Genomic DNA, 21,158 nt, shown 5'->3' with positions numbered 1-21,158 from the left:
TACAAGTCCCCACATCTATTCTACCTAGTTTGTACCACTTTTTTTTTTTCTTTTTCTGTAAAAGTTTGAGCCACTTTCATTGACCATGTACACATAACTCATATACATGGTCAGACTTCAGAAGGTGAATACTCTTTCTTCTTCTTCTCTTCATCTTTATTTTGGGGTGTGAGGGTGAATCTGTAAAATGAACAAGTCCACATTCCATCACGTACAACCTTGAAACAGTTTGTTTCCGCCCTGCACAAGGCACCAGTTAACATTTAACAATTAGTAGATCATGATGGTTGTATTATTTTTGTTTGGACACTACAATGATTCAGACCATTTTGTCAAGTTTTGGGAAGTGGGCTCTCAATGATTATTATAATAACAAATAATTTCTTGACGGCCATTTGGATGTGTTTCTTACTTTCATGTGGACCAGCATTAAATTATTGTGGTTTTGATTGAATATTAAAAGTACCACTAACATTAAGTAATACCCCTACGAATGTAATATATAATATATATCAGACACAAAAAATGTAATATATATATATGTTTTTCTAGCCTTCCGTATTTTGTTTTGCGAATATCCATTATTGAGCACTCGAAAGTATTTTTTTTATAACAATCGAATGTTGCAAGAAGCACTTATCTTTGTTTTTATCGCTCATTTTTTAGGGTATAGGATACAAGTTCACCTCATATCCTTATAAGGTGTAAAATAAAGTTTACAGATATTGCATATTAACTTTTAACTCGCATAAATCTCAAAGTTAAAATTTAACATAAAACCGACAAACCAGTATTAAGTGCTCAAAAAAAGAAGTAAAAATGTACAAGCGAGCACTCTACAATAGCTACTGACCGCTCATCACCTGTCATTCGAAAAAGAAAGACGTCATGCAAAGAGAATTTCTCTATATATATATATCTCAAGTAGATAATGGTTTTCAATCACTTAAAATAAGAATATATATTAAATTATTAAAATTGCCAATTTAAATAATATATTAAAATCAAATTTCTATAATCAGTGATTTATGCGTGAGAGCTAAATTTGGAACACAACATATTAGAGTGTCAAAAAATAAATAAAAACATTTTCCTAGCGAGTTATAGACTTAAATATGAGTCCCCATGTAGTGGTTTTCAAGTATTCAGGTAAGCGAGGCTTCTTTATCCAGCAACATGTTCTGCAAGTACAATGACCTTAATGGGCTCCATAAGGCTTCTTTACTTGTGAAAATAAAAAAGAAGCTCTTGAATTGAGGTCTGCAGATTATATGTATATGGCATGCAGCATTATACTCAAAATACGAAAAAAAAGAAAGCTTTCAAGTTCTAAGGCATATTTATTAAGAAAATTGAAAATTTAAATTGGGTCTACAGGGCAAGCCATTTGGAATGATGACATATAGAAGTGCCGGAAATTGACTGTCCAAAAGTGCAAGAATAGAAAAAAAGTGTTTGTTTTTTATTTTGTCAAGATGGAAAATCTTTGTTTAGGTGTGTTTGGATTGTATATATTATGGTTTTTTTTGGCCACTAGATTGTATATATTATGGTTATGTAAGCTAAGTTGTTACGAAAATGAAATCACACTCGCGTGAGTAATCAGATTGATTAGAGTAGATATTTGAAAGCCAACTACCAACGGTTCATAATCGTCCAACATTTAGAACACCTTCATGTAATTATACTAAGGAGGCTTATGGGTTGGACTTGGACCCATAACCAGTCCACCACTAGGGCACTGGACTGGACCACATTAACTTGCTGCTGAATTTTATTAGGTGTTGTGTTTGATTGGAGTCAGACCCATTACCTGATGTGGGGCTTTTTTGGTCTATTTTCATTGGAAACAGACAACACACCCTCCTGGTTTTAATGGAAAATGCCGTACGACCTATCTTTTCAGTGACATTGGATCAGCAATATAGGACTTTTTGAGTATCTTAAACTTAAACAGCTCTTGACAAGCTAGCTACTTGCAACTTTGTTTGTGAATTTACATATGTAATTGCTTGAAAAAACAATTTTGTAAAGAAATAACCATCCAAATCTGATTTGATACTAAGAAACAAGTCTTGCTGAAGGACGTTATAATAGGAAATAATTATATTAAAATCATTTTAAAAAAATGGGGGGAAAAAAAAGACGTGTATAACATGGAAATTTTGCACATACCCATCCTTCTCAAAGGTAAGCCCTATGATTTAACTATTCAAGTGTCGTAGGTATTATATCACATGCATGTGTGGTGGACCTAAAGTCATGCCAGTTTCACAAACTTTAATTTTCTTGTGCGAAATGACAACCATATCACATGTGCATTGGTCAGCCTCCGCAAACAAATGGCCTCTTGTGCTCACTCAAGTTATGGCAGTACAGCAATTCGATTAAATATAGGTGGTTCGTGTTGGTGTATTGTGTTCGATTTGATTTTAGTTAGTTTGAATTCTTATAGAAACAAACCAAACATGAACTTTGATTCGTTCAACCTGTAAAGTTTGTAAGGAATTCAATTTTTTCGTGTGACTATATCACATTACAAGCCGGAGGTGCATTATTTTGAAATACCACTACATCACATTACATCAACTTGAGTTTTCTCTCCAGAACACAAGTGGGGAGGGTAATGACTAATGAGCTAGATGGAAAGGGAGAGAAAAATGAAAAATGAGAGTGGGAAAGAAAGGGGATTCGGCTAGCTATCAGCTAGATGGAAATATCTCCTTCAATTGGGTTGGGCCTTGGGCAAAATAGATTTGGGCCCTTGGTTGGTCTCTGATTGGGTTTCCAAATGGTCAGTCAAACTTTTGCGCTCTCTCTCTCCAATGATCCAATTGCTACATCTGTATTCTGTGATTTATCCAATGCATTTGAGCTCAACTTAATGTGACAAAACCGAGAAATTATTCTCAACGAAACTATTAAATCGAAGAATTATTTTCACCAACATTTTTTTGGACAAAAACTTTATTTTCACCAACATTTTTTAAATTTGTTTCTTAACATTTAGATTTCGATTTCTATCCAAGTTTTAGGCCCGACCTTAAATCTTACTTTCATTTGTGGGATACCAAATTCGCTTATGAATTTTAGGCTGGGCTATAGTCCAGTTCGCTAACTAATGGTTTTTATGTCTATATTGGATTACATGTGAGAAAAGGATAAAAGTATTTTTACGATATTGTCTACTCCTTCCTAAAAAGCTTTTCGTACTCGCATAATTAAAGCTCGTTCATGCCTTTGAGCCTTCCATTTAAAACGATTAGACTAGCTACCTAATTCGCCCCACTGTTATGCTTCAAGCCATTGCATCAACCCTTTGGACTGGGACATTAGCTGCATAGCTCATTCGCATTGCCTATTCCATTCGCTTCACAACCATGTTTCTTGTTTTCCATCTACATTTGGGTTTGACAATTAAACGTCTGTTTGGCACTATTTGTTATGAAGAGTCTGTTTGACGTTGCTTTTAAAATTATTAAAAATATTTTTAAATTAGTACAAACACTTTTGGTAGCGTTTGACAAAAATAAATGAAAGTGCTTTTAGGATATAAAAACGCTTTTAAAAGGTTTTTTTGACAGAAGCACCTGTCAGGTGCTTTCTTCATGAAGCACTTTCAAGTATTTTTGTATGAACTATTTAGAATTTTTATAAAAATATATTTGTGCTTCTTAGCAAAAACGCTTCCAGTAAAAACGCTTTTAAGAAGCAATGCCAAACAGGCCCAAAACGCTTATGTCAGTAGTGCTTTCGCTAAAAAACGATTTTACTCATAAGCACACATTTGTTCCTCTCACTACACACCCTCTTAATTTATTTTGTGAAATGACAAAAACTACCCAAAACCAAATTACCAAAAAGGACAAAGAATAAAAGAAAATGACAAAACAAACCAAAAGTATCCAACTACACACCCTTGATGGCCTCCTCCTGCTATCACCCTCGTCGTCGACATCAAATCCCTCACCACCGGCACATCCTCCTCCTTCTCCCTCTCTCTCCCTCTTTTTCTTTTTCTTTCTCTTTCTCTCTTTCTCTTCATTCTCTCTTTCTCTCTTCGCAGCCACCTAGCCGGACAAAAAAGGATGGCCTCCTTTTCCGTCTTGCAAGAAGGTTGGGAGAGAGAGAGAGAGAGAGGGGAGGAAGAGATATTTGGCCACCTCCGACGAGTGGGTGGCTATGTGCAGGGGATGAGTTGGTTTTGGTGGTTGTTAGAGTTTTTTTTTTTTTGGTAAGTGAGGTTATGTGGTAATATTGAGGGTGTATTGAGAGAAATTCAAAAAATTAAAAAGTGGTGTAAAGCATGTAGAAGTAATGGGTGTGCAATGAGAAAAAAATATATGCAAATAACAGTACTCTTTATAAAAAGTCATACAAGTCATTATTTCCAATATTAGGCTTCGATAGCCCATTCCACATGTAGACCCTTCTAATCTCTTTTATATATTTTCTTTACATACCAATAATTAAGCACTAGACATCAAATTTCCCCACATATTGAATTAGCCACATTGAAATCGTGAAACCCAATATATTTCCTTTTTAGGCAAATAACAGTAATTCTTTTCTAAATAATAAAATTATTATTATTCTTGCACAACTTTATTTTTCTACAAATCACTCACAAAAGCACCATTCGTTTTCTAAAGTCTAACTACCCTTTAGAGTTGGATTTTGCGGGCCAAAAGTTCATAATCATGCACATTAAACTTGACTCTAAAAATAATAAAAAAAAAAAAAAAGCAGAAAAGCAAAATGTTCTTAAAGCAAGCTCAAACATGATAACCCAAGTTAGCTGACATTAATCTTCGTAAGCAATGATCCAATGGGTGACAATGTAGCACCCCCATATCTGCTGGGTGGGTCTACACACATTCTTACATACCCAATAAAAATTAATAACAAACTACAAAATAAAAAAAAATAAAAAAGACTTTTTTTTTTTTGAAATTATTTTTCATTAGAGGGCTCAGAGTGGTGGCACAGAGGATGAGGGGAACAAGAAGGGCACCTGATGAGGCCGTTCTCATTGCAAGAGGTACAACTCTTGAAGCCAGCCTTCTCAGAGTACAACTTATGGCTGCCATCACACTCGACGCACAGTATAAACCTGTAGCCACCGCACGCGTCACAGACGCCGGGTTCCTGTACGGGCATGCCTTCAACAAACTTCTTGAGCTCGCCCACCTCGTGCAGCTGTCTCACCTCGTCGGCCCCACCTATGTACCTCCCGCCAATGAAAACCCGAGGCAACGTCAGCTTGCTGCTCTCGCCCAGAATTTGCTGCAGCTCCGTTAGGAACCCGTGGTCCATCGCCAGATCTCGTTCGTCCAGCTGGACGCGAAACCCTCGGAGTATGGTTCGGACGGTCTGGCAGTCCTCGAACGTGGGCCTCACCACGCGTAGGCTCGTGAAATAAACGACAATGCGTTTTTCAGCTCCCGGGATGGAGATGGATGGCTCGGATTGTTTTGGGGACGTTTCGACGACATTGCGCTTCTCGGCGTTTGGGACGGAGATGGACGGCTCGGATTGAGTTGTGGGAGTTTCGTCTTTTTGAGGTTGAGGTTGGGAGGGTGGTCGAGTTGACCAGGCGCGGACGAGTGAGTTTGCGACTCGGACGCGGTGAAAGATAGCGGAGGATTTCTTGGCGGTGGGGGTGGGTTGAGGCTGAGGGGATTCGTCGTCGGCGCAGAGGTTTCCGACGTCTTTAAAGGTGGAGAAGGAGAAGGGTGAGGTCGGTGATGGCGTGTCGTGAATCTGAACCGTTGATTTGCCCCACGGCCGCCACATTTGAGGATTGGGATTTGACGATGGATTTCCAGAGAGACCCAGATGAACAAAATTGAAACTTTGTGACTTGGGAAAGACAGAGAGCTAGAGAGACAGAGAGAGATATCAATTGGGTTTGGTTTTTTTTTTCTCTCTGATTTATTTTGTTTTCTGGGTTTTTCTTGCTTAAAGCGAAGGCCTTGGTGATTGAAATTTGAAAGAGAGCTCTGCAAAGCTGTGAGAGCTTTCCAGAGAGATAGAGAGAGAAGGGGGATAGAGATAGAGAGAGAGAGAGAGAGAGAGGTAAAAATGATGGGGTAGGGACCGTAGGGTTGGGTTGGGTTGGGGGGCTTAGGCAGTTGGTTAAGGTAGTTGAGAGAGGGGTTGTGTTTTTTTGGTTTAATGTTTTTGCCTTAATGGGGTTTAAGAGAGAAGGGGGATGAGAGGTTCTGATTGGTAGATGGGTCAATTGGGAATTACAAGTTAAAACCTAATTATAGATGAGAGGTCCTGTTTAGCAGATGGGGGGGGGGAGTAATTTTGCTTAATTCCAAAGATTTTTCTGTGGACCTGGTCAAGTCTGTTTCTTAGGGTTGTTTGCATTTTACAGCTCAACTTTGGCCTATATTATTGGTTGGGGGACTTCATTAATCTTTGGTTTTCCTATAAATTGAGATTTTAGAGAAAGAAATGAGAATACTGCTCGACTACAACAGTTGGTCTTGACTGATAGATAATGTGATTTTTGTGTGCGTATTTTCAATAATATTTAAATGCACTAGTTATGCGCATGAACGATTGTGGTTAACAATTGTCTTGAGCATATTTCTGTGAGCTTTTATGGCAATCATGTGCGCCTTCTTCAATGCTTAATTAGCAGAGCAAATCAAACAAAGAGAAATGTAGCTAAATGAGCACAAGCTCCTGCTATGTAACAGCTTATTTTTGATTATTTTAAAGTACAAGTAAGTAAGTAAGTAAGTTAGGGTGAGGGATCACCTTCATAATAAATATTCAATCACTCAATACAGTCTATGCAGAGCAGCAGAAGTGTGGGAGCGTGCTGATTTATTGCCAGCCCATTCGCATCTGAAATCTGAGTGCCAAAATCTTCACCCTGTTCACACTAGCACAACTAAAACCAATTAGAGATATACAAACAAATTTAGTGCTACAAATTTTTAAATCATAATATGCATTCGTCAATATTTAAATTTACAATCGTATTTATATACTATACATGTCCGTAATGGTAGAATTTCCTTGATGAATATGAGGTGATGATGGTTTTGAACATGTGTGATGGGGACCATGTTTAATAACTGCATACTGTAGTGGAGACAATGCATGTTTGGTAGCTCTGAAAAACTGAATCCTGTTGTTTCCAAAAGCTAATTAAAGATAAAAAAGAAAGAAAGTTAAAGTTGAAAGTTTGAAACCCACCAAATGGTGGGTGGGTTCTGAAAAGTCCACATGGTGGCACTGGCAGAAGAAGAATAGCAGAGTAAAAGAAGAGAATATCTTGTATTTTCGTGGCAAACCCAAATGCTTGATTGATTGAACATAGAACAGCCTAGAGATCCTCTTTCATGTGAACCAAAATTATGATTCTTTTCGGTTTTTGCAGCACTTCTTTGGCCACCCAATTAAGGTATATATGCATTTATTGACCAAAAAAAAATTAAGGGTGCATTCATTCATTTCACTCTGTTCAACCTCCGAGCTGGCAAAATGCCTGTCTTTTAGTCCAAGTTCTACAGCTCCAGATGACCAGATCTAGTTGACCTGCATCTGGCAAAACACTGGAATAGTTATTCCTATATTATTGTTATTGCAGGCTTGCAGCTCCTTATATTATTGTTAATTTGTTACTGCAACTGTTTTAAGAAATTTGTTAGTTTTCTTTTGTACTTTAAAAATTAAGTTATTTTTGCTAGACAATTTAATAATCAGTTGTTGATTGCATATTCTGGTTGAAATTCTTTAATGCATTAAAGAAAATGGCTTGGAATAAACTCTAATGGCATAAATATTCATTTCTTAATATAAAGTTTTTTTTTTTTTTTTTTAATATCAATTTTAGTGGCACAACTGGGCAGGAGCCCAAGAAAAAGGCCAAGGGACTGCAAAGAAGACACTGAGAGCAAAAAGGCCTACAGAGTACAGACAACAGGGCAATGCCCAAAACCCAAACAGCTTAAGCGGGAAACACAATCCTAAGTTTGCAACTAGAACCAATCAGGACTTAACATGACAATCTTCAAAGAGAAGATTTTGTATAAAAGCATATGGCTTTTTTGAGAAATTCTCAAGTACAACAATTGTATATCGCATTTTTATAATAATTAATAACATGATTAATATGTAAAGATTGAATATGAGAAGGATGTTGTATACATGGGTTACATCTACAATTTCTCCTTCTTAACTAACTAAACTCATTACCAATCAATAAAGCAAACCAAGGTAATGGGTGAAGTATCTTAATATTATGTTTGTTTATATGAGTCCATTTTTTGAATTTGGAGTAGTAGAGCCCTTGCATTCCTTTTTTTGGGTTTTCTGAAAAAACTTTCTTCCAAGTAAAAACTACATGTAGCTTGATCAAATTATACAAGGGTGGTTCTATTGGCAGAAATGAAATCCTCTGCTTGTTTTTTAATTTTTTAATTTTAATTTTAATTTATGTTTGTTTATGTTTAATTTTTAATCTTAAATCTTAAATATGTATTTATCATTCAAAAATAAGAAGTAAAACATAAAATAATTTCGTAACACTTTTCGAATATAAATGAAGTTAAATAAATTATCAGAATTATATTGTAGAGAATTCAGATCCCTATTAAATTGTAAGATGCTTATTTGTGTTGTCGTGTAGGCAACAAGGGAGGGATGATTGAAGGTGGGATTAACTTTTCAATTTTTGTTCTTAAAATTTTCTTTTTAATACTATGGAGGGCCGAAGCCCAACAAATAAAAAAACCATTGCAAATCTAGGCTCAGTGACCCTGTAGGGCCTGTACTAAAATGGCCCACAGAGTTATGAGGATTCGCAAGCATCAAAACAACCCAAGTTCAGACGAGGCCCAAATGATGCCAAACTATCAGCATTAGCAACAACATTTGCTCAGTTAACTTCCAAAAGACTCTTTTGCCCCCTCATCAAACATTTATATTTGTTCAATTTGATGAACACAAACACAGACGAATACAACGAACCCACTGCAAAGAACCCCAAGAAGTCCTGAAGAAGTTCTTCACAAACGATACCAATAACTCACTGCAAAAGCAAACAATGGAGAGCGGTGACACCGGCGGTGATGTTAGCGGAACCACCATAAGCGTCAACGTGAAGTTCAGTGGTAGAACCATACCCATCACAAATCTTCCTCCGGACACATCCATCAAAGACCTCAAGTCCCTTCTGCAACCTCTCACCAATGTCCTCCCTCGTGGCCAAAAGCTCATTTTCAAAGGTCTCTCTCTCTCTCTCTCTCTCTCTCACACACACACACACTTTATAGAATTTTATTGGATTTCTCTGAGCCATAATTAATGGGAAATCTTCAATCTTGTACTTTACTTTGGGTTTTGGGTGTTTGGTGATATGGTGATAGGGAAGCTTTTGGTGGATGGAATGACAGTGAGGGAGTCTGAGGTCACCAATGGGTCCAAGATCATGCTCATGGCTTCCCAGGGCTTGCACCAAGGGGTATTCTTCTGAAATTCAATTCTTTTTTCTAGAAATTTGAGTTTTTTTCTCCTTACCCAAATAAAAAAAAGAACTTGAATTGGGATATTAAGTTTGATGGAAATGGAAGAACCCACTTGGTTGGTAGTTGAGAAAATAATTGAGTAGAAAGACAGTGAAATTTTATCAAAGAAAGAATTTTTTTTTTTCTTGCGTGAAAATATAGATGATGCATTTGATCACACTTCAGATTATAGTAATTGTGGATTTTTTTTGTATATTTTTTAAGTTTGTTTCTGGAACTATTTATATATAACAAATGGGTTATTGAGAATTCAGTACTTCTTGAATTTATGCACGAATAGGACGGGCCCATCCTAAAACAAGCTCAGACACGCCCCATTACTAGAGGCAACAATGCTTATAAATCGGAAAAAGAAAAGATCGAAGTTCCTGTTGATAGGAACCGGTTGGAACGATGGAAGACTACTGGAGTTATAGGACTGTCTGACTGCAACTTGAAGGTATAAGAAACTAGTTTTCGATGATTGTGGACCCTTTATCTAATGTTTTTATTTTTCTAATCACATTTCACATTATGAGGAGCATGCATGTTTCAATATGTAAGATATTTACCTTGGGTGACAAGTATTGAGTATTTTAGTAGAAGTAATATACCTTGCAGAGTTGTTTTACCTTTAGACATCTAAGAAGGATTCAGAATCATGATACCTGTGAATCTTGCAGGAATTCAATATCGATTTTGATTAATTTACTGCCAACTAATATTTTAGAGGACTAGAGTTTACTGATGTTGAAAATTGTTGTCGATTGAATTTGAAAAGGCTATACCTGATGAAGTGTGGGCTTCTGGAACTTCTGCAAGAGTTATTGCACTCGACAATAATGCTATTCAAGAAGTACCTGCCAAGATTGGATGTTTGAGCTCGTTGCAGGTATACAATTCCTCTTTTCTTTTCTTTTCTGCCAAGATTGGATGTTTCAGCTAAATCGACTTCTTTCCAGAATTTTTACATAGTTTCAATTCATTCTCAAAATTTTGTAGAAAATGTTTCTCAGTGCAAATGATATATCAGATAATTCTATTAGCTGGGAAGGACTAACGTCCTTGAAGTATCTAATCGTCCTGTCTCTGAACCAAAACCAGTGAGTATCTTTTGCTCTCTTGGATATAAGTAACAAACCACATTAAATCAGAATAACTTTCATTTTATATTTCTTCACATTGTGTTGGATGTTTGATGAATTGCATGATTTTTGCAGTTTAACGACTTTGCCACCTGCACTGGGCTTGTTGACATCACTGACACAACTTCATGTTGCGAACAACAAGTTATCTAGCCTCCCAATTGAAATAGGACTTCTTACTAAGCTGGAAGTTCTGAAAGCTAATAATAACAGGTAATTTTGAAAGTATTTTAAGCAAGGACATGTATATTTTTCTTATTTTAAGAATTAGAGGATCAAAATCTGGTTCCCTTTTTTTAAAAAATTATTTTAAGCATATTTCTTCTTTGTGGAAATTTTGATTTTTTTTTTTTTAACATCTTTTGTTGTCTACAAAGATTTTTTTCCCCTTTATACTTGATGATATGTTGATGAAGCAACTTCTTAAAGACATATATCATGTTTGATAACCAATGACTTTTGTCTTGATAAAACTATGTGTCTATGTCCAGGATAAGCTCCATGCCTACATGTATAGGGGACTGTAATGCTCTAATTGAGGTGGTATTCTTGGTGTTATCCTTTTGGGTGTTGTTGGGCAGCTGGGGACTAGAGGGTTGGTTGGTTTCCTTACTATTTCATGTACCTGACTTGCTTTCAGCATGTTGCAGGTTGATCTTTCATCAAATCTTCTGTATGAGTTGCCTGAGACACTTGGAAATTTGCATAATCTAAAGGTCCCTACTTGTTCCTGTCCTAATTTGCATAATCTTCTGTCCTACTGCATCATGGTAACCTAAATCTTGACCTTTTTACTGCTTAGTCCTCCAATTAATCATATGAAAGGAATGAAATTTGGTAAACTTTCACTTGAAGAGTAAGTAAGTGCTGGAGGTATAGTAGCAATCACATCTGTCTTGTGCTTCATCATCAGGCTGATATTGACCCCAAAGCTTTTACGTGTGTGCAGTCTTTGTATCTCAGTAATAATGGGCTGAAATCTCTTCCTTCTACGCTGTTCAAAATGTGCCTACAACTCACAACACTTGATTTGCACAACACAGAAATAACCACAGATCTCCTTCGTGAGGTGTGTACTTTAGCAGCAAATGTAAATTTGTCAAATTTGTCAGTTTTAATGGTATGACACCAATATTTTCTCACAGTTTGAAGGATGGGAGAATTTTGATGAACGCCGTCGCTTGAAGTCTCAGAAGAAACTGGATTTCCGAGTTGTGGGCTCTGCTGCATTTGATGAAGGTGCTGATAAAAGCTGATGCCACTCATTTCTGAATTACATGTGGCAGTCGTGCAAGTCCATGCTGACATTTGTATCTAGAACCAAAGTAAGCTTTGATGTCTAATGGTGCTAAACTTGAGTTGCTATAGGATTTGATATGAATCAGTGAAATTCAATGGATACATGAAAAGTTAATACAAGAACAGTTATGGAGCAAGAGATGATCAGTTTTGATCGTCTTTGATTGTTGGTCGTTCTTTGAGAGAACATTCCTTTAAAGTGGTTTAGTTTTTCATAATGTGGTTTACATTACGTATATGTACAAGGATGGCTTTCAAAATTTATTGTTAAATATAGTTGAGAATGAGATAACATGTCGATTGAATTGGATACACCTTGATACACAACACATGTTTTGGTCTAGGGCTGTAAATTGGCTCAATACTGCTCAAATTCGTATCGAGTTTGGCTCGAGCTTAGTTTGTTTAAGCTTGGCTCAAAAAAAACAAGCCAAGCCGAAGCTCGCTCGTTTAAGAAATAAGCCAAGCTTGAGCTTTAGTATGTTCAATTCGGAAAGTTCGTGAGCAGCTCGTATTTTCTAGTTTTTATGTTTCATACCTCATTTTCCATAGCTTATATGAGGATTTGCTATTTTTATTTCCTATTTTGTTTTTGTATTGTTTGGTTATAAGACTTATACTACTTTACGTCACTTTTTTAATAAGAATTTTTACAAATATTATAAGTTATCAATGTTTAGATGAAATTATTTGGTATAGTTGTATTTTATGGAAACCATATTCATCTATATGGTGTTTTAAAGAAGTCTTTTGTGTCTATCTAATTTAATTAAAAATATATATTAACTCTAAGTTAAATTAACATATTATAATGCTTTCAAGAAGAAAATGTTCAATAAAAATTAATATTTTTTAAAAATAGTAGCTAATAAAATATCTTTGATAAAATTATGTGAATAAGCTCGATACAGTACGAGTTCGTATTGAGTTCGATTTTTTTTAGTTCGTTCAAACTCAGCTCGTATAAGAAACAAGCCAAGCCAGGTGCAAGCTCGAAAAAATGAAAAATTTAAAACAAGCCAAGCTTGGACACTATAATATTCAGCTTCGCTCGGCTCGTTTACACCCCTATTTTGGTCCTCTACCACTGGTATAGTGGTATCGCATGCTCTGTTGTCTTGGAAATCACTAGGCACTGTGATAACCATCAATCAGAGTAACCACACGTGCATCCACTAGTCAGAACTGGCTACAGGTTCATTGGTCGAAAACACTGAATTTAGTTTGTTACTATTATGTAACACATTGAGTTATAATTCATATTAAGTTGGTATTAATCTTATATAATTTTAGCAATAGGCGATGAAGTAATGGAGTAATGATTTCTTAAGTGTTAACAAAATATTAAGGTCTTTGATTTGCAATCACAAATAAAAAGCAAAATTTCTGCATATTCCATACAATTCTGTGTATTATATTGTTCTCATTAGCTTTTCGTGTTACCCCTTCTCTGAAATTTGGATCTATATAAGTCTTGCTATATGATTAATTGATTATAAACTAGTCAAGTTCTTCCAAGTGAACATTTGGGTGAACAAGAAGCGGCATGATAACGAGTCTGAAAAGAATGGTGTGGTTTGGTGTAGATTTCTTTTTATTATATATATATATATATATATATATACAAGAATGCTTTAAAACTAACTAGTTAGAAAGTTAATACAAAACTAACCACTATGTTGGGCCCACTGCACAATGTAATCTCAAAATCCGAATCGTTTATTTTTTAGGCCCTATTTCAAAGATTATTCCTGTAAAAAATCTCTAAAATCGGAAGTCATTTAGCCATTTGATTATAATAACAACTATTAGTATACTTTTATCGAAAATAATGATCTTCTATTTATTTGATCTTAATTAGATGACTACATGATTTTCAATTTAGTTGATTTTTTGCAATGATGATCTTTGAAAAATGGCCTAAATAATTGATAGTTCGAATTATGAGATTAGTAATGTGGTGGACCCAAAAGCATGATTAGGTTCGTATTAACTTGCTAACTAGTTAGCTTTAAAGCACTCCCCTATATATATATATATATATATATATATACAGTTAAAAATTGATGATAATTTAAAAATATAAAGAGGATATAATGATAAAATTGTAAAAACAAAGGGAGGGGAAAATCTGATCAAGAAAATTTGTCAACAATTTAAACGACCTCCGAGCACTTATACCTACGACGTCTGAAAAGCTACGATCTCACCTTAACGTATTAATAGATTATGAAGGTCAAATTCTCATGATCAGTTGCATCGTTGCACCCCCTCCCCCCATTTTTATTTTTCCTTTTTCTTGTTTGTTTGTGGACTGGACACTAAAGATTATTACAAAAAAGCAAATAGATTATCAAACAGGAGTTACTTTTAAAGATATATGTATGGAATATGAAACAGCTGTGATAATTTTTCAACTCTGTGCTCATCATGAATTAACACAGGAATGAAACTGTAGACTCCAAATCCTAAAAATGTAGAGTTCTCATCCTGAAATCACAGACCGATAATACCGGCGGATTTGAGAACACAACCTAACGGAAGTAAATGGATATCAGAGGGATGTCAATATCGTTGTCCTCGTCATCCTCACAAGCCACAACAACATCCAAGTGGCAACGATATGGAGGCAGTTCCACCTTGGCGACTTCCTTAGCCAGATCCACCACCTTCTTGTCCATTCGCTCTCGGTGTCGAGCAAACATGCTATTATAAAGCAGGCAGCTTCCACATGAGATGCTATAAGCATTCAGCCCTTTCTCCTTGAGCCACTCAATAAGTTGCCTCAGAGTAGGATTGTCTTTCAGGATCCACCTATCCCAGACAGTCCAGCTCAATTCACGGTGCTTGATGACCTTGGGCGGAACTGGCTCAGCCATGGAGAACAAAGGTAGGGCTAGATTTGCAAATGTGTTTCTATAGTCTTCCACCTTGTGGCCTCCATCCAAAACCTTGTAAAGCTCCAGGCACACAAGTCCTGTGGCCATTGCAGTGGAGGTTGCAATTGCAGGGATAATCCTACCGGCAATAAACTTGGCTTTCAGCTTGTCAACCTCAGGAATGCTGTAATTCCTAGCCCTCATATTGGCAAGCCCAGCTATCATATCCATATGGTAATTTGTATCATCATCCTGCAAATTTGCCAAAGCTAAGTATAAAAATCCTAGTTGATTCACAACTTTGCATGGCAGAAAGTTACAATGAGAGAGAGAGAGAGAGAGAGAGAGAGTTTGACCTTCTCGAACTGAATTGGTTTCATTCTGAACCCTGGTGGGAGTTTCTCCCGACACTGTTCTAACTTGATAATTAATTCATTAATGACCTGTGCATCATCTATAGATTGAGGAGTTACATTGGTAGCCTTATCATCAGTCACTATTTTCACATCTTTCTTGGGCTGAAATTCAGGGACTTCCACTTTTTCAACAGCTTCAGCCAACCTCTTAGGGTTTCTAACCCAGTCGGGGATTGGGATCCCAAATGTTTCCGCCCTTAGTATGGATGCTGCCATAACAAAATGAAGGTGACCAGGATCAGCAGCTGAGAACTGCAGTGGATGGGGGAATCTCTTAGGGGCAGACCAGAATGGAGCCCCAGTACTAGTTGTAGCATCTTCAGGAAATGTATAAGCCAGCTGTTTCATGCGTTCGGCAAAATAATCTTCAAACCTGTGTAAACAAAAAGCATGCATCAGAATTGAAGAAACAAAGCATCAATATAAATCACGATTACAGAGAGGAAGGAGGGGGAAAACGATATAATATTATCTGTTATCTAATGAATTACTTTAGGCGTGCCCAGGAAATGCAATCTTGGAATGTTTCACATCTTTCTCTGTCAAGGCACTCAAGAACACGCTCCAAGGTATCCCTGGCCTGTGCATCGCCAGCATTCCTCATTGAAATGGTATATTCACTTGGCTTGGACAAATATGCGTTCACTTCAGCTGGAGTTTTCTCAAGCAAACCCTCAAACTCAGATCGAGCCCATGTCAAGCAGTGGTCAATGTTGTGTGGAAATGAGTGCACAGTGCACATGGGTGCTTGTTTCTCCGGAGGGTCTCTTGAGGCACCATAGTTTTCTGTTAGGTGAGGAATAACCATCTGAGTGTTGCATTTTGCACCAAGAGTACCTGACTCAAGAAGCGGCTTCTGGAAATATACGCACCTCTGATCAACATAGAGCCTGGCATTGACATTATCTAGTGCATTAATAACAACACTTAAATTCTCCCAGAAGGTATCATCAAACACATTCTCAGTTTCAGTGCCAACTCTATTCTGCAAGGCTTCGATGTTGAGGCGAGGGTTTATTGATGCAGCAGCAGAGGCAGCAACCGTAGATTTCGGCTGCCCAATGTTCCAATCACGAAAGAGGAACTGCCTACTGAGGTTACTCTTCTCAATTACATCATCATCAGTGATTGTTAGCTTCCCTTGGTTGCCACAGGAAACTCCCATCAGGGCAACATTTTTTAACAACTCACACCCTAGGGCGCCAGATCCAACAATAAATACTTCAGCATCCTCCAGTTTCTTCTGTAGCTTGGAACCAAAAACTGAAATCTGTGCATCATAACGGCTATTTAATGGCTTCAAATCACTGGATTCCAGTGGCTCCGTTGGAAGTGATTCCACCGAGTCAAAGTAGAAGAACTGTAGAAACAAGTTAAACACCAGTTACTACCAGCAGTCAAAATAACTAGGTACCAAATAATTCTTAGCTTTCAAAGAAAGGTAAACTTCTAGATGAAAGAATGAACTCTTAGAATGATGTTGAGTATCTAGTTCTGTATGTGTGTGTGTGTGTGTGTGTGTGTTTGAGAGAGAGAGAGAGAGAGAAAGAGAGAAAGAGAGAGAGCATTCATAATAGGTACCTATGTAAAAGGCTTAGGTTAAGACTTGTTCACACAATTACATAGACAGGGGGGATGAGAACATTTTTAACTCTTCAAAACATAGTAGAAACAAGAATGTGTACTGACCTGGAAGAGTGGATGAAACTTTCCAGAGCAAGCTTTTACAACCTCCTGACCCACAATACCACCAAACATGGCAGCCATGGGATTTAGTACTGCCTTTGCACCAAAGGCGAAGTGCCGCAAAAGTTTTGGATTAACATCTTCCAGTTTCCCATCTCCCAATTTCTCATTAATGTTACAAGAAATAGATATAAGTTTCTGAGCATCCTCTTCTGAACCAGCAATAGGGAATCGTCCCAACTCAGACACAAAATTGTCCAGCGCTTGAAATGCTAAGTGTAGAAGAGGTGGACGATCAAACTTGGAGAAATCACTGAGAAGAAAATCACCAGGATCATTGAGTGCTTCTCCCAATGGCTTAAAGTTCAACACTTTTGGCTGCTTCACCTGTGTTACAATGCCACCTTTCTCATAGGTACCAAAATTTGTGGTATCCTCCTCAAGAGTAAATGAGTAAGCCCTAGCATTTTTTATCTTCCTTGGCTTTCCATCATTTAGTTCTGCCATTCCGTGAACTTCTGAGAACACAACAAGATCCCCATCCTGAAATTCAAGTCTTTCATCATCAACACATGACACTAGAGCAGGGTTGTCATTGCTGATGGATTCAATAATACCCGTGTGAGGATCATTCCCATCAACGTCAAAAACAGTGAACTCAGGTCCAAAGTCACAGAACACAGAACCAAAAAGGCCTCTAACTTCAGTTTTAATGAAGGCGATTGGAGGCTGATGATTATGACTATAGTCATTGAATTCAATGGCTTTCTCGAGACTGATATCAGTGAATACAACAGCCTACAACAACAGAAAATAAGTAGATGCTAGTACGAACCAATAACCAAAATACCACATATTGAACAAAAAAGAAATACACACGCATGTGAGTTTTATATCATAGAACAAAATACATAATCAACTCACAGGCATATTTACAATTTTGAAAATCCAAACACTTAGTTGATAACTAAAATATGAATTGCATTCTCTAGAACTAGTAAAGCCACTTTTTGTAGATGTAAAGAAAATATCATCAGATTTTAGTATACTTTGCAAACAACAGAAGCATAAATAGTTCTTATCAAAATCCAAAACCCATAGTGATGGCGTGATGCCAACAGAAACTAAGGAAGCTAGTGGGATGGCTCAATTTGTACTCAATTTTTGCCTAAAGTCACTTTTAGAAGGCAAGTTCAAGGAAGTTAGATCTAAAATGCCTTCTTCCTCCCTTTCTCTCAATAAAAAAATGAATACCCTTCTAGTTCTAAGTAATGGCATTTTCTCATATAGCCTAGAAAAATCCTAGCCCAAGCATGTATCAGTCTTTAGATGTGCTTCAATTATGTTAGTATTCACTATCCATAATAAAATACAATAAACCAGGTACTCTGCAGGCTACGTCATCCATTAAACAAACGGTAAATAATTGAGTAAAACATAATCCAGAAATCCGGATCCAAATGGACATCCAAACATGCCCCAAAAGAATATCGTGATAACTTGCATAACACTTATCAAACAGTAATATTCATAAAATTATAAAAATGTACCTGGAAATCAGAAAGCTGTTGTTTAGTCAACTCAATTGTCAAGGTATGAACAACCACAGCATTGTTGAGTTCCTGCAACTTTTGAACAGCAGCAAGTGCTCTGTTCTTACCAACATCATCCTCTGAAAAAACAAAATTACTGGACAAATCCCATAGCTCCACGGTCCCTTCATCATGCAATGTCACAGACTTGACGCCAGCAAGAATGAGGTTCTTCGCTGCAAGAAGCAAAAGTTCACATTGGAAAAAAACACTAGCAAAAGCAAATAAAACACACAAAACACTCTTTGGCATGGGAAGTGAAAAATTTACAACAGCAGAATAAAAATTCACATTGCAAGAACAAGGTCCGACTAGCAAAAGGCTCTAAATCTATAACCAGATAATAAATAAAGACGATAAACGAAACCAATAGAAGGGTTCTAAAACTCATACCAATCTCAGCACCGAGACCTTGTATCCCCGAGATGAGAACATTGGACGCAAAGAGCCTCCGCATCGTCTCGCGGCCGTAGACGGCGAGCTGCCGGCTGTGCAGATCCTCGTCGATATCCGACGGCTTGGAATCGCCCAAAGCCATGATCGACACGTCGTTTTCAACTACGATATCTCTACTGTGGTCGTTTCCGGTGAGGCTGCTGTTGGCCGTTGATACGGCAACGGAGACGCCGATCCGATGCTTCTTAACAGAAGACGCGGCTGAGCTGGAACTGTCTTCTTTGTCTACTTCTACAACCACTCCTTCTTCACAAGGTCTCTTTCTAGGAAGCATATAGTGCAGTAAGCTGCTGAACACGCCACAAAACCCCATGATCACCGAAACGACCAAACTCAAAACCAGAAAATGAATCGAGAAACGTGAATTGGCATTATCATCGCCGCCGAAACAGATTCGGAAAGCCAATCCGAGAAGGATCGGCGCCAATAAAGCTATGACCCCAAACTTGAACCCTAATTTGAGCATGATTCTAAAGCAAAGAGACAAAGAAAGAGATTAATTAAAAGGCAGAGAGAGATTAAACGTACCGATTAGGACTGTGAGGAGAAGATTGGAATCTGATTATGCTGGGTTTTGTGGGTTTTATGCTTTTCTTGGAGAGTGAGATTGTGAATTTTGGCTGGGTTTATAGTTTATACGAGGGGGTGGTGAGGGGAGGGGTATCTAAGGAATTTTCATTTCAAGGGGTTTTGAGAGCTGAGTACAGGTGCTGTTTGAGGACGGTGACAATGTACCATACTATCAGTCTATCATCTCTCCCGCTGACTGATACTGTGGGAGAGAGAAAGGTATCAGATTTCAGAAATGTCAGCTGGGCGTGTTTGTGGTAGGCATCAGATGCAACGTCGTCGTTTCGTCTTCACCGCGGAACCCGCTTTCTGCTTTCTGCTTTTTTTTTAACTTTTTACTGCACCAGCAATAAGTCAATAACTTTCCGCGTGCAATATTAGACCACGAGGATACAGGAGGGATTTTCTTTTACTCTCTAATCAAGCTCTTCTTTTCTCACATACCAGGAAAAAAATAAAAAATAAAAACTTTCTCATACCCTTGAACAAACACGCATAAAGATTAAATTTTACATTAATTTCCTATGATTTTTGTTTGTGAGTAAATCCATCCATTTTATTCGACCAATGACAAATTACCACGTAGCTGAGCCAACCACCCGATGACATCTCGGCCGTCTATTGGGCCCCACAGTGAAGAGTTTGAAGAGGGAAGTCCATTTGAGGAAGCCCATCAGATGCCTACACAAGGCCCAATGGCCCATTTACCTTTCTTATATAAACACCTCATTGATATTTTTTACAGCATTCCAATGGCTTTTCACAAGCTAATGCTCTCATACATTTGTATTCTCCCCAATACAAAAAAAAAAAAATATATATATATATATATATATATATACAGACTGTGGATGTAGCCCAAGTTGGGTGAACCACCTAAAAATCCTTTTGTTCTTGATTCTCTACTTCTCTATGCCTACAACCCATATTTTATGTTGATATTCAACAATTTTCATACCCAATTAAAGATCATCAAATGAGAGATACAAAATTGGGGTATTTCTTTGGTGTTCCTATACAGTATACATGCCTTCAAATATGTGTGACTTTCAAAGTTTGAATTCGATTCAAGATTGAACGTGTGAAGTACCACGTAGTTGTTAGTTTTGTGGTTTTTATTTTTATTTTGAGAAAATTTTAAGTTCAAATTTTTTTTAGATAAAAAAAGAAACTTTAAACGACGATATTTAATATTCTAAGGCCTCGTTTAATGCATATGATTGGATTTGATAGAATAATGACTAAATTCATGTGTATTGAAGAAAAAAGTTTATAACTTAAAGGAAGAAGATGAATTTATCATAAGGAGAAACTTATCTCTTTCAATCGCCCCAAAAATGGTGGGATTAATGGTGATAAATTTCCCCACTAATCTCATCTTCTTCTTTTAAGTTAAAAGACTCCCTCCAAGTTCTTCCTTAAATACACATAAATTTGTTATTTATCTTATCCAATCTTATGCATTAAACGACACCAAAAACATAAAAATATATATATATAGTCGTTAGAATACTGATTGAGAACATATGTGGATTTGATCGCATAAGGAATTTTCTTCGTATTTATACCAAATTATTTAGCCGTA

General features: G+C 37.0%; 3 protein-coding genes across 5 annotated transcripts; 1 reads left to right on the top strand and 2 right to left on the bottom strand.

Annotated features, from left to right (window-relative positions):
* Positions 1 to 4,844: 4,844 nt before the first annotated feature.
* On the bottom strand, positions 4,845 to 6,128 carry LOC147296332 (Glutaredoxin family protein). Its single transcript, XM_086254270.1, has one exon. It carries the CDS (start codon positions 5,794 to 5,796, stop codon positions 4,954 to 4,956), a length of 843 nt encoding a protein of 280 aa, XP_086110396.1. The 5' UTR covers positions 5,797 to 6,128; the 3' UTR covers positions 4,845 to 4,953.
* A 2,862-nt stretch (positions 6,129 to 8,990) lies between these two features.
* Positions 8,991 to 12,286, top strand: LOC147296331 (LRR/ubiquitin-like domain protein). The gene is made up of 10 exons (XM_086254258.1): positions 8,991 to 9,251; positions 9,393 to 9,487; positions 9,832 to 9,990; positions 10,312 to 10,422; positions 10,533 to 10,633; positions 10,751 to 10,888; positions 11,167 to 11,215; positions 11,326 to 11,391; positions 11,625 to 11,744; positions 11,821 to 12,286. The coding sequence occupies exons 1-10, from the start codon at positions 9,071 to 9,073 to the stop codon at positions 11,929 to 11,931; spliced, it is 1,131 nt and encodes a 376-aa protein (XP_086110384.1). The 5' UTR covers positions 8,991 to 9,070; the 3' UTR covers positions 11,932 to 12,286.
* A 2,036-nt stretch (positions 12,287 to 14,322) lies between these two features.
* UBA1 (ubiquitin-activating enzyme 1) lies at positions 14,323 to 19,814 on the bottom strand. 3 transcript variants are annotated; one of them, XM_086248754.1, is made up of 7 exons: positions 19,532 to 19,814; positions 18,941 to 19,293; positions 18,506 to 18,723; positions 16,959 to 17,753; positions 15,761 to 16,629; positions 15,210 to 15,642; positions 14,323 to 15,105 (listed from the first exon to the last, which is right to left on the bottom strand). In XM_086248754.1, exons 2-7 carry the CDS (start codon positions 19,275 to 19,277, stop codon positions 14,509 to 14,511), a joined length of 3,249 nt encoding a protein of 1,082 aa, XP_086104880.1. In that variant the 5' UTR covers positions 19,278 to 19,293; positions 19,532 to 19,814; the 3' UTR covers positions 14,323 to 14,508. The 3 variants fall into 3 exon arrangements, with proteins under 3 accessions (XP_086104880.1, XP_086104871.1, XP_086104864.1); XM_086248745.1 differs by having other exon boundaries at positions 18,941 to 19,290; XM_086248738.1 differs by lacking the exon at positions 19,532 to 19,814 and having other exon boundaries at positions 18,941 to 19,522.
* Positions 19,815 to 21,158: the final 1,344 nt, after the last annotated feature.

This window comes from Dryas octopetala, chromosome 1, assembly GCF_963921425.1.
Source record: "Dryas octopetala chromosome 1, drDryOcto1.1, whole genome shotgun sequence".
NCBI classification, from domain to species: domain Eukaryota; kingdom Viridiplantae; phylum Streptophyta; class Magnoliopsida; order Rosales; family Rosaceae; genus Dryas; species Dryas octopetala.
Note: the sequence above shows the minus strand (reverse complement) of the source record. Positions and strands in the feature narration are given on the sequence as shown.